Source organism: Pygoscelis adeliae, unplaced genomic scaffold, assembly GCF_000699105.1.
Source record: "Pygoscelis adeliae isolate BGI_AS28 unplaced genomic scaffold, ASM69910v1 Scaffold42, whole genome shotgun sequence".
NCBI lineage: Eukaryota > Metazoa > Chordata > Aves > Sphenisciformes > Spheniscidae > Pygoscelis > Pygoscelis adeliae.
In genome coordinates this window covers 9196283-9209625 of record NW_008824283.1, presented here as the reverse complement: position 1 = coordinate 9209625, position 13343 = coordinate 9196283, and the positions used below count along the sequence as shown (strand labels likewise).

The 13343-nt window shown below is 37.5% G+C and overlaps 1 protein-coding gene across 1 annotated transcript in view; it reads right to left on the bottom strand.

Annotated features, from left to right (window-relative positions):
* The window catches only part of PIEZO2 (piezo-type mechanosensitive ion channel component 2), a 270740-nt gene that overhangs the window by 36916 nt on the left and 220481 nt on the right, over nt 1-13343 (bottom strand). Inside the window, exons 31-36 of the mRNA XM_009318585.1 lie at nt 12417-12538; nt 11533-11604; nt 7564-7667; nt 2851-2962; nt 1980-1982; nt 1049-1114 (exon numbers count right to left, since the gene is read on the bottom strand). Coding sequence (XP_009316860.1) covers nt 1049-1114; nt 1980-1982; nt 2851-2962; nt 7564-7667; nt 11533-11604; nt 12417-12538 — 479 coding nt within the window. The remainder of the gene's footprint in view (nt 1-1048; nt 1115-1979; nt 1983-2850; nt 2963-7563; nt 7668-11532; nt 11605-12416; nt 12539-13343) is intronic.

Below are 13343 nucleotides of genomic sequence, written 5' to 3'. Positions count from 1 at the left end.
AACTCCTGTGTAGCACCAACAGCATTTCCCTAGAGTTGCGTCTGAGTGATTCACCTCGGTGTTTTAACACAGGTAATTGCATTGCCAGTAAATAACAAATAAAAAAGGCCCCAAAACCCCACCAAAAAACTCCTACAGCAATGAAACTCGTTTATTTGAGACCACTGCTCTTGTGAGAAAGAAATCACATCTCCTACATCCTTGTAACATCTTCTACCCTGTGGCTCACTCAGGGATACAATTCTAACTGGAACTGTGGGAACCAATTTTAAATAGAGAAGAAAAATAGCTTTTGAAGACGAAGTCTCACTCAAGGTAAGCCATGATGAAGACTTACTTAAGAGGAGAGTGTGTTTTCTTCAGAGTCTGTTTTTTTCTTTTACTCCCGTTAAAAACAAAGAGCCAAGCTTAGATTTATGATCTATTACACTTCTTTGTAGGAAAACTTTCAATATGGGCAAGATCTTGCAAACTGCTGGCATTTCTGCTTTTGTGCAGAGCATGCTTAAATCTGATTACGAATGAGAACGGGTAAGACAAGGAAAATCCCATTTTTTTAGAGGAGATTATTGCACCTTGCTGAATGAGTGGGTACCAGACAAAAGCATTTAGCACCTTTAGCTAAAACACACTGAAAAACCGCAAGGTCTTTGTGCTAATAATATCATTTCAGACATACAAAATCAATGGAGATTTTAACACAGGGCTGTATGGAATCAGGACTGGAAGCTAAGCTTAGGTGTAAGTTGTTCTGTAAGTAAAATATACAGCAAGTGATCAAGTCTGAGCCTGTAGATGTATTTACTAAAGTGTGTAGAGAATGAGTGCAGTAGCTAGTAGTCCAGGAGTAGAAGTTCCTATGCTCAGGACTTGTAAATCTGGCAATTGAAAGGCAGAAAGTAGTTAGGAACCCGCACAGGTTAGAGCGGGTTTTGTGGCTTTTACGCAAGTCTGGGATCACTGCAACGCTGTCTCTGTGATATGCTGCTTACGCCACCAGTCACAACCGCATCGTAACAGCAGAGAAACCCTCTTTCTGCCTTCATACCTGGTCCATCAGATTTCTTCTTGACAGGTTCCTCTTCACTGTCTTCACAGTCGGCATCAATACCACCTATTGAAAACAATGAGCAAAACAGTAAGTGTTACACCTGTAGAAGTGCAGATGTAAATGCCATTCAAGCTAGAAAATGCTACAGTTACTAAGCAGCAGTGACTGGTTCCTCACCTACCGCTGTAACAGAAAGCACATTTCCATTTCTAAAGGCCTCAAGTGAGGGGACAACCCTGTCAGCGGTGTTCATGGGTGACCACCCCTCTGTTGTAATTTGCAGTGGCATTTTCTTACTAGACAGGCTGCTGAGCAAGATCACCTGTTGGTGTAAACCCAGGCAATTTCTCAGTCACACCGCTTCCACCCTCAGCAGCCTCACCTTGCGCTGACTCGCACTCGAGCTCACTTCTTCAGCTTCTGCAAAGGGCAACCTGATCAGTGCTCTGATCTTCTCCTGCCTCTGACCCAGCAAACCCGAATGACTTGAGTGGGACCTTCAGGTTGAAATGAAGCAGCAGAGTTGGTGTGAAACTACCACGTGCCTTTATGTAGGCCTGTAGCAGAAGAGCCACGTAGAGTTGCAGGCAGAACTGAAGGACAGACAAATGACTCTCCTTCTATCTAATATCCAATAACTGCAGCTACAGCTTCAGTGGCAGCAGTCAAATTATAAAGCTCCCTCTTTTTGATGGGTGAAGATGCCAAATGGAGGAAAAGTCCAGCTGATTCAGCCTGAATGGGCCCCCCTCTTCCCCACCTATACTGACCAGAAAAGCTTCCGAATTTCTATTTTCTTTTCTTGTTTAAAAAAGGAGCAAAAGATTAAGAGTATGAACCACTTATAAACTGATTTTTTTCAGAGGCATGAATGATTTTACAGTGCCAGTAAAACCGTATTACCATTTGTATGTTGTCCTTTTGCTACCTGCTGAATTCACTGTGAATTTAGGCGTTCATGGATATTTGGGTTCCTCAGTGAGTACAGCATGGAAAGTGAAAAACATTTCTTGATATTCTTCCCCATGTATCAACTCAAAGCTTCTTTAGGGAACAATATAGGAAATGTGGCAAAAAGAAATAATATGTGGCTATTTCATTGAATTTTTCTTACAGCTCCACTTGAACTACAGCTCTTCAGGAACTTCCTCATGAAATAGTTCTTCAACACAAAACGTAATTCTGTCACATGCAAAACTTTCCCTGGGAATACAAATGAATTTATCATCAAAATGAGAGACTTTGAGCAAACCTAGAAAAACCTGGAGAGTAACAGAAACCTTTTTATGAGGTGAGGGAGTGAAAGGGTAATGTCCTTGCTCTGCCTGATTCTGGCCAAACACTTGGCATTTACACTCCCATATTCTGGAGAAATGCTGTTAGCTACCAGGTTATTTGCTTTATCAAGTTATGCGTTTACAGGGTTATGGCTTTCTCTTGCAAGTGCTCTACTTCCACAAATGTTTTCGTATAGCTGACGTTTTCTGCAATGTGTTGAGTCTTCCTATTTGGCAAAAGTTCTGGGCGCGTGTCTTGCAACTCCATGGAAAACACATATACCCCCTCTTCTCCTTTATCGCCCCCAATGTGCATTCTGTAGAACGGAAGGACATAGCTATGGCTGGCCTTGTCATGGGCTGGGGCGGGGAGAGACAGCCAGCCAAAGGCAAACTCATTTTTCCAGTTCCTAGCCAGAACAGAGAGCACTTGCCCTCTAAAACTCAGCTGCCTTTCACTACCAGGAACAACAGGCAGTCTAGTTGACACTACATTTTTTTAAAATACAGAAGTCTACCTACCATCCACCGATCCTTTTCGCCTTCGCTTCTCCTCTTTCCCAAAACTCTTCTTCTCTTTGCGCCTCTGTCGTAGTGCTGTTTTAGGGTCAGTAATCCAGGCCTGATAAACAAACTGGAAGGAAAAAACTCATTTATTTCAAGGTTCTTCATGTTTTGATAGTAAGCCATAGAATAAGCCACAAGCAGGACTATATAGTTTGAGTAAATGCATTCAGATCTGCAGGGGTAAGGAAATAGTTTGAATCCCAAATCAAACACCTCCCCTGCAGATCTGCTGAGTTTTCATGTGCTATTTTTGCGAGCATAAAACCAAATGTGAAAACACTTGTGGGTGACCCAAGTTTCATTAGAACCCACAAATATTCATGCTCTGAACTTTGGGAATTAGTACTCTGTTGTGCACATGGGCTACTTCATCTGAATCTCTCCATTTAATTCTGTATTTCTACTTTATCATTTTACAGGCAAGATGCAGAGTAATGGAAACTTTAAGAGAAAGTTCTGCAATTAACTAACTAAAGCATCAAAAGATGTAGTGATATCTCAGTACAGGTATTTGTGCTTGTACATTTTTCATACTTTAGGTATTTTTTTTCCCCTCTGCAGATCCCAGTGGAACATTTACAGATTTGCAATCTATGCACAGTCCCAAACCTGGCAGTCAGGAATTCCTCAAATTTCATCCTGATTTTGACAATGGCTCCCTTTGTTGCTCCAGATAAGTCACTTATGAATCCTTCTGCTACTTTTTTCCAGTTGTAAAATGAAGATGGTAATACTTACCTTTATATCAAGGGGATTTTATGGGGCCAAATCCTGCTCACAGCACTCACTCAGATCAACAGTCTGTTGACCTGTATGACTACATGAAGCATGGAATTGGCCCAAAATATTTATAAATGTTATAGCAGTGGGAAAAAAAAAAAGTAAAAAAGCGTTACCCCAAAGTAACTTTTTGAATAGTTCTGCTCAAGCTGTGAAGGAAGGTTACAGAAAAAAAACCAGTAACACTCATATCTTTTTTCCCTATACAACATAAAATGTGAATAACAGGAACTACAGTAGCTGTATCTTCTCCATAACTCTTTAGGACAAAAGGTGTTCTTTTGTTCCTTTTGTGGTTTTCATTGAAAAATGGTAATCATCTTCAGTTGGCATTGCATTGTCTTCTACTTCTAAGCAACACAGGCTGGTAACAGAGACAGGGCAGGGAAGCACACAGATGCAGGCATGATGGTGAAAATAAAGGACAGTAACAAAACAGCTCTATTAATTCACAAGACAAACATGCAGACAATTAATAAAACACACATGTATCTCAGTGAAGCTGGAACTGCCCCTCTTAGGACAGAATGGTAAAACTTCTATTTGGTTTATTTATATTTTTAAAATTTGCATACACAAATTGCTTTGGAACATTAAAAACAATTTTTTAAAACTGTCAAACTGACTTTAAACGAATTCAAAAGGGAAAAATACTTTGTTATGTTTTGTGAATGTATACAACAATGGAGAGGAAATTATTTTGGTGCTGTTGATAAGAAAGTCCTCTTCCAAATCTCTCAAGGTCTGTACATTTATTTTTATTTGTCTGACTTATTCAAAACAAGCACCACATGAGAAAATGTGTGGGATCAGAAGCACTTGTTTCTCTTTGCTTTGTAATAGGTGTTCTCTAATGAAGGTGATCTGGGGGAATGGTGATGCTGAAGTGAACCAATACCGTATTACTTACTGAAAGTCAGAAACTGTCAACATCTGCTATTGAACAGTTAGCTGAGAAACTGTACGCTAGCCCCAGTCATAGTGTGAATAGAGGTAAAAGGCAGACTTGGAAGAGGGTAGAAGATTAGAACGAAGAAAGGGCATTTGATTAATAAATTTAACGTAACTACTTATGCTAAACAGTGGATATTTTAAGAGCTGACTGGGTGCATACATATGTATTACTTTAAATTTTTACCACTGGACAAAATTTAAATGTAGTATCTTTTAGGCTTTGGAGCTGGTACGCTCAATCTGTAGCACTCACTCCTTACAAATATCACGTTACATATATGGACTGTAAATGGCACACACTGCTCAAAGGTAGGAAATGCTAAATGTCTTCAAGGAGGACAAGAAAGAAGACGCACAAATCTTTTTTGTGATGGTGAAGGCCAGAAAAGTAGAGAGCTAAAAAGGGGTTTGGAACAGAATGTGTGTTTTACAAACCTTTTACCAGCTTTCTGAGATCAATTACCACAATGTCCATAAGATACATGCAACTTGATGTGACCATCTTGTATAGCAGTATCAGAAGAAAATGAGAATTTGGGTCTGCATTTTCTCTCCAGGGTTGCACTTAAAAAAAGATAGACCACTTGTCTTGTGGCTTGACCACTCCAAAAGCATGAAATGTATTGCATTTACTAGGAATGAAGCTTTGGCTGTCATTATTTTTTTTAATCATTCATATAAGAGGAAAAATGCAGACAAGGACAGAGGTATACATTACATCAGGAACTATGGGATGGGTCGCATACTGAGGACTCACAAAATGTCAAGTACCTTTGCTGCTTTGATTAAATACTGAAGAATAGTTTTGGGTAGTTTAATGACAGACTTTGGCAAGGCTAAAATGGCTGAAGCAAATTTCCCAATAGCTCTCTATAAAGAAGGACAAAGCAAGAGCAATTAGTAGAAAACAAGAAAATATTAATAAAAAGTATCTACTGAATGATTGTATCTAGATTATTAAGAACAAATTTACATTCATAGACTCCAATATGAAAAAAGATCATTTGTGATGCTCACAATAAAATCTCAATGATTCTTAACTGCCTGCATTCTCTAATAAATAAAGTCTCCAAGTTAACCCTTGAAGTGACTACTGCACACAATTTACACTAAAAGAAAAATCAACAATTAAAAATAATTCTTTAGTAGGCTCTACAACAAACAAGTTCACTTCGCTAGTATTTTTATTAAGACCATGTGCACGGTGATGGAAGGCGAATAAGGTAAGATGACCAAATGATGAACAAGCTTTTCATAAACAAAAACAATGTTCTGTTCTATGCAACTCCCCTCCTACATAAAGCCATCCAACATCTTCATGTTGCACATATTGCAGAACTGGCCACCTATACGGAACGTCTGACCAGAATCTGGAAATAAAGAACAGATTCTCCATCCTCAGATTAATAGTTTCAGGACTGAACTTTTAAAAATAAGACCAAATAAACAAAAAACCCAAAACCCAGAGTAAATGAAAGAATCTTATTAGCTTCTGACCTCAAGTTTAGAACTCTTTAAAATCTCAGTGCTTGGCACCAGCACATCTGAACAAAATGTTGTCACCAATTTTTTAAAAAATCAGCGGAAACAAGAATGCAAACTTTCCTCTATACCTGCATGAAAACCAGAAAGAAAAATGATCTAGAAATTAATGAGCCATTTTTATGGTCCAAGGTGAGTTAAATGCGAAATATACAAAAAATTAGTGTAAATAGTAGAAAATAAAACTTACTTATCTCATTATTTTTCATCCAGATTTGTTTTGCCTTTTTTAAGGTCAAGAAAAAAATCTTTCCATGTCATTACCATGCAGGCAGTTTAACAAATGTAATCAGTTGATAATGTAATGTAAGTATATAAAATAAAGGCACATCGTATCACAATGAATTAAATAAAATATTTCTTCTTGTAATTCAGTAATGTCTGGGAAGCTTTGTTTGAAAGCTTTTGGCATAAGGAATAGAAGAGCATGGAGGCAGTTTCTTGTTCTTGCTTGGGCTGGGCTTTCAGTAATGCACCAGTTCTGCAGTGACGTGAGCTTGCATCTGGATGGGAATACTCATCTGTAAAAAGCTACCTGTTTGCTTAAGCTTTTAAAGTTACAGACCTGAAAAAGTTCTGTGGTATTTCTGAAAATTCTTCAACAAGTAAAACTTTAATCTTATGAAGATTGAGACAATCCTATATGCATGAGTATTTCACTAACTGTTTCACCCAAGTTCTTCATTTAAGCCAGTGGATTCAATACCTGGTACTGTCTAACATCAACCAGCCTATATGTAGTAACCCAGTCAGGAAACTTCAGCTATCTTTTTAACATTACAATATCCTCTTACTTCAACACAATCTGGCACTTAAAATGCGAACATATTAATTAACATTATCCTGAAAAAGAAAGGAGAGAAAGTGAGGTGGTCTCCTTTTGTAATTTTAAATGTTAAGCTCTTTATAACCCAAGGATATATTTCTCTGGTCCACTAGGATCAATAAAAAAATTTTTTTTTTTTAAAGTATGTATTCTTTTCCATGAAAAGTTGCTTATTTTTGGTATCACTTCTTCATGGAATGATAACATCTACTCAAAACAAGAAAACCACTGAAGCATTGTATAGCAGTGCCAGAAGCAAGTCAGCTTCCTCACTTGTCTTTATTGCAATGCAGAAAGAATAAAGCTCGGATTCTTAACGTTTGTTTTTGTATTTTTGTTTTCCTCAGGCATAAGTGAATGAAGATATGATTTCACTATAGTTCCTGTAGGAATTTGGCAATGCTTAAAACAGGCAAACTTGCGTTTTAAATTGGCAAGAAATTTCATTTCGAATACTTTTCAGGTCTACTTTAGATGCACTGGCTGCTTTAACATATGTGCCTGTGTTATGAGAAGCCTACATTTTTTTCCAGATGTCAACTAGAAAGCAAATTACCATAAAGTACCTGAAATGCAGATTTTTTTCGAGGCTCTTCCTCTTCTTTTTTCTCCTCTTCCTCTTCCTCTTCACTATCCGTCTCAAACAAATAATAATTTCCACTTCTGACCACTAAGTGAAACAAAATATTTTCTTATTTTTCTGAAAAGTTCTATTCTCAACTGCCCCAAGACCTATGAACAGCCAGCCAGTCATTTAAAAATTCATAACCAGGAGAGGTGAAAACAGAGAAGAAGCAAGAGGTGAAAAGATCTCAGGCAATTTATTTGGTGTTAGTCTGCGATACTTTGGGCATGAATGAGAACTATACAAGAACTAAGGAAAACACCACCATGAGAAGAAAATGTAAAGAAAAATTTTGAAGTATATCAAGTTACTAGGTTACATTTTTTAGAAAAAAATGGCAGTTAAGTCTAAATTAATTGGGAACTGATGGTTATTTGAGGAAGTGAGAAAAGCCCAGCAGGTAAGTAAATGAATTTACATGAACAGTACCACTGGACAAAAAATACAGAACTTCTCTTTAAAATGGTGAGGCATCTTTTAAACTATGGAATGGGATGGTATTAGTTAATGCTTTCTTCAAACATTTAAGCTTTGATGAGGTAATGGAAAACCTTGGTTTGCTTAAAACAAATCACTTGGATTCTAATAACATGACTGCAAATGAGTTTCAATTTTTTGCCCATGGATTCAGAAAGATTCTGAAACCTTGATACGGTAAAGATGCACAGTGAATAAGCTAGGCCTTATATCCTTGAACAGAAGCAATGTTTTTATTTGTCAGATGGTAACAGGCCTACATGAACGAACAAGGGAAACAAAGAATGAAAAATAAGGTAATGAGCAAGAGAAAAATCAAAATCACAGCATTACATTCAGCAGTGAAAACTGGTAAATAATTTCCACATTTAAGCTGAAATATTCAAAGGAACAGTTACTTAGATGAAATGTCACAAAATCTGGATATATGGAGCAATACATATTTATATTGAAAATTATATTTAACCCTCATTATACGTTTCTGGAAAAGTAACAATTGCTTTAATTCAATCATACCTTGAATTCTACACAGATCCTCTGTGCACAGATGACCACACATAACTACCGTAGAAACCTCAGGGTAAGCACACTGTGAAATTTGCCAGAAGTCTATTGGATCATAACATCAGCATCTAAAACTCCCTCACAGAGGGAATTTTGTGCCTCATGTGCCTAGTTATGAATTTTAACATCAATGAATGCCCTGCAGAGGGACAGAGAGTCCACTTCAGCAGTTCTAATTGCTGAACTGAGGCGAAAAGAAAGTTTGGAAATTTCTTGGATCAAGCAAGTTAATTATTTGGCACAGGGCCTTCTAAGAACGCCCGTTTAAAATGCATTAAAGAAATGAACGTATTTTAAGAGCCAGTAGTCTGCAGTTCTCTTTTGTAAAAAAGTATCTTATAATCAGCAACAGAAATTGTCCACACAGAAAATCAGCAGGATAAGGTCTGACATCTAGGGGAAACCTCTACTGCAGTGCAGTTCCTTAAAGGCTCAGAGTAGCACCCGGTCAGACTTGGAACACCTGAGCTGGCAGAAAACAAATCTACAGTGATCTCCCTCCAAAATTTTTAGGTTAAATTCTATCTGATGGGACACTATAATGTAGCAGTTAACGTCTCTTTTACAACTAAAGAGGGAGGTATGATTGAAAAGCAATAATGCATTCTTGCACACATCAAAATGGAATAAGAAGCGCGTTAGTCACCTATAGGGATTACTAAAGAGACCAAATTTTACTAGTAAGATAATTCATGTCCAGACTGGACTTGGAGGCCCCCTCTCCTACTACAAAATGTGACTTTCTCCTACTGAGAAAAGGGACTTGCAGGCTTTCCTTGTGGAATGAGATGGAGGAGCCATCATCTGCTTGTGCCCAGAGAAAGAGGTCCCCAGTACAGCTGTGAGCACCATCTTTTGCACTCCATCAGACACAACTCTGTGCCCCAGGAGAAGCTAAGGACCTCGAAGCATGTGGCCCTAGCTCCTGCTGATCTTTGTGGGGCTCCATATGTAATCCACAAGTGCAGGAGGAATCACACCTCCCTGCAAGGGACAGCATGAATGAGCATCAATGAGGAAATCCTCACTGATGTTTCCCATCTGTTCTACTCAGTCCCAAATTCATGACTGTGTTTTAATTCCTATGATATACAAAATGAGGTATCTTCCTGTAGAATAAAATTACAAGTGGTATAAAAATAACAATAAAAATCTAAATTAAGCATCAGAATTGGCATAAAACTTTGAGCTTCAGCGACCTAAATATATACATATATACAGCCACAGCCACAAACCCATTTATGGAGAGAAACAGCCACATGCAGCAGCACGCTGCAGAGTTACAGCACAGTGTTTCAAAAAGAATAGATGGGGAATATCAATTTATTTCCAATTTGTATGCCTGTGAACACCTACTGTAAGTGCCATGGTTCAGTGACTGCGGATGCAAGCCACATGGCAGGCAACCACTGTTTGCAGGATCAGAGTCTGTGATGTTTCCCACAAGGTTTTGCATTATTGCAGAAAATAATTTCAAGAAGGCTCACTGTTTAAATACCAAAACGCAAGTTGTCACCTAAGAACATTAAATAATGAGGGTGAAATAAGTAAAAGCCAAAGTCAGGGTCTCTATTTGAGCAGTTCTTCTTATTACAAAATCAGTGGTGAATAAACAAGAGACCATATCCCATTCCTTCAAAATCACCGTAGCTTGAAATTCTACAGTAAAAACTCGCAAATTATAGTTTTGATCTGTTTTGTCATTGTTGTTCTTAATGAAACTACAGGGCAAGAAGTTTATTTTCATAAGACTTTTGAAAAGGGATAGGTCTCTCTAAAGTGGCAGTGTGCCCTTTAGAAAAATAAAAATAGAGGCACAGTTTACTTGTGACTTGATAGAAATAAGCACATGACATTCTGTTAAACAGTGCTGGCAAATATATATGCTGGAGTTATAAATAAATACACATGTGTAAATGAATCAGTATGTAGATGTGTAAAAGTATTACTCGGAGTTACTCTTCTAAACTAAATGACCAGATACAATATAGACATTAATATTTAACTCTGATCAGTGCTATACACTTGAATATTTTAAAAATCTTCAGAGGTTATTAAATAGTTCATGTCTGATTTCCTTCAACAAAGATCCAATAGGAGGATATCTGATTTGAGATTGCAGTCTACTCAGTTTTCTTGTTTTACCCAATCCATAACGTAGGGAAGAACTCTATCGTATGCCTGGACTGGGCTACAAAATAAAATATCATAATGCAACAATGATGAGTGGTACAGGCTAATAATTTCTTGTGCACAAGGCTGAACATATTTTTGCTCTCAGATAAGCACAAAAAAATGGAAATAACAAAACAACTGGCATCAACAGTTCATTAAAGTGTGATCAGAGTTACTCAGCTGAGCTCTATACAGCCTAGTCCTGGGAATCGTTTTGCTGCCTTACTGCGGTACTCAGATTTCTACAGCTGACAGTATAATGACTGATGAACCATAAAAAAAGATGTATGATGTGTGTATATGAAAAAGAAATTATGACTAATCTTAGAACACATTGGCAAACCTTCACCTTCACATTTTTAAGTATATTGTGCTTTGCAGTAGGAGGGAGTTGAGACTTTTGAAGCCAAAATAGATTCTTTTTGGCACATGTTTATCTGATTTGATATTTTTCTAAGAATGCCCAAAGTATCATGAGCTAGCTATGCTTCCAACACACAGAAGTTCAAAATATGGTTAAACTCACTTCTTGAAGATTTGAAAGTAGAAATCACTTGTTGAAAAAAACAAGCCTTCTATCAAGTCACAATCATAAAATCAGGCATAAAACAAACAGGTCATGGAAATGCCTTCATTCTGGTCAAGGATATAAGGGTTAAATCCACATATTTGTAAGATGATTGAGAAAACCTACTGGAAGCATGATCAACCCAAGGCCGCCACCACAGCTTTTTTTTGCCCTTGGCTTTCTCTTTGTCTGCTTCTCCTAAAATAAAATATGTCCAAATATTAATTTTACAAAATGAGAAACATGTTTCTTACACTGATTAATAATTCTTAATTTCTCTCAAAAGAGCTGAAATTTCATGAGCACATCAGATGTCAGATCTACTGAATACATTCAATATTAAAATCATTCAGAAGCATGACCACTAAGCAGAAATACTCTGGTTTATACAGCAGTTAAAACAGCATTCTACTCTAAAACAGCTAAAAAGTTCAGTTTTGTGTTTTAAAACGTACAGTCACATCTGACTGTAATTTCAAGAAGAAAATATTTTCCATCCTCTCAAATCCCCTTACATTTCAGGCTCCAAAAATTTTAAATCCAGTAAGTGCTGATCCCAAGTCAGTGCTAGAAATGTGGCACTAGATAGGTATCATTTTATTTGTTCCCATGTTTTGAACAACATTTAAAAGTATACAAACATTTCAGTGACTGAAAAAACCTCACAGCATCCAGAAAACATTGCTGGCAAAATGTGGATGCTACCTATTTGTAACACTGTGGTTTATAGATAATGACTTTGTTCAAAACAAAACTCTGCTGCTATTCAGCTCTTCACCAACAGCCTGAAGTTAACCAAAAGTAACCTCAAAGCAATACATTTTCTCTAAACCTTCTTGCAGTACAAAATCCCAGATTTTTTTTGGCTGAATCAAGCTCCAAACTGATACTCAGCTAACAACCTTGTTACATGCTGACAGTTTTGAAGAACAATTTATCACTTGTCCAACTATTAGGTCTATTAGGTCCCTAGCGCTCAACTGCAATTACGGTACAATAGCTAATGGTACCTTCGTCATCTTCTTCAGAAACCTTCCGAATCTCCGGCCCTTCTGAGGACTCCTGGGTCATGCTTAGCATTCTCTCTTTACCCTTTTTGTATTTTTGCTGCCTGGCTTTGATGCGATCCATTCTAGCAAAAGGAAGAATCTTATTAGATTCACATCTTCACTCTTTTTGACCCACCCTGAAAAACAAGTGTTAAACACATCCATACATACACACTCCAACATTTCTAAACGAAATATCCATTCCACATTGTCATTAGTCCTGCCCTTAAACATAAGGAGTTAAATGGCTCTGAAGGGGCTGGCTGGAAGGGTCAAGCCTAGATGTTTGCTCACCGGTCAGTGAGAGCTGGGTTGCCTGCTATCACATGACTGTTTTACCTACTCCACCTCAACTATCTTATTATCATTTAAAAATTAAAAAAATTGCTGTCAGGAGCTACAAAACAGCAAATGAAGCTCTGAGAAAAAAGGACTTCTGCCTAATGCAGTGGTTTTCCTGAAACTTGCCACTCTGAACCAGGGATGTGGCTGTTCCTGCACTATTAGTGCTACATCTTCATCCCGTAAGCTCTCATTTGTTCCACATATCTGGAACTACAGAAGACTTAAACTTGTTCAGTTTTGTCCAGATGTAGGCATGCCTTCAGTTCTCCTTCTTGCAATCCTGTAAAGTTAGCACAATTTGGTCTTTTAAGACTTCTATGTTTTCACAGTTTGAAAAACGGTAGTAAAAAAAAAAATCGAAAACAACAGGAATAAGTTTTTTCAATACAACTGGATTAGAAGCAAATGATTCACTACTTTCAGCGATCAAAATGCACCTAAATACTTTTATTAATCTGTCCATTTGTTAGGGAAGAACCACCCATTAGAGAGGGAAAAACTCTTTCATCTCAGCTAGTTGCTATTATTGAGTAGATGATTAGA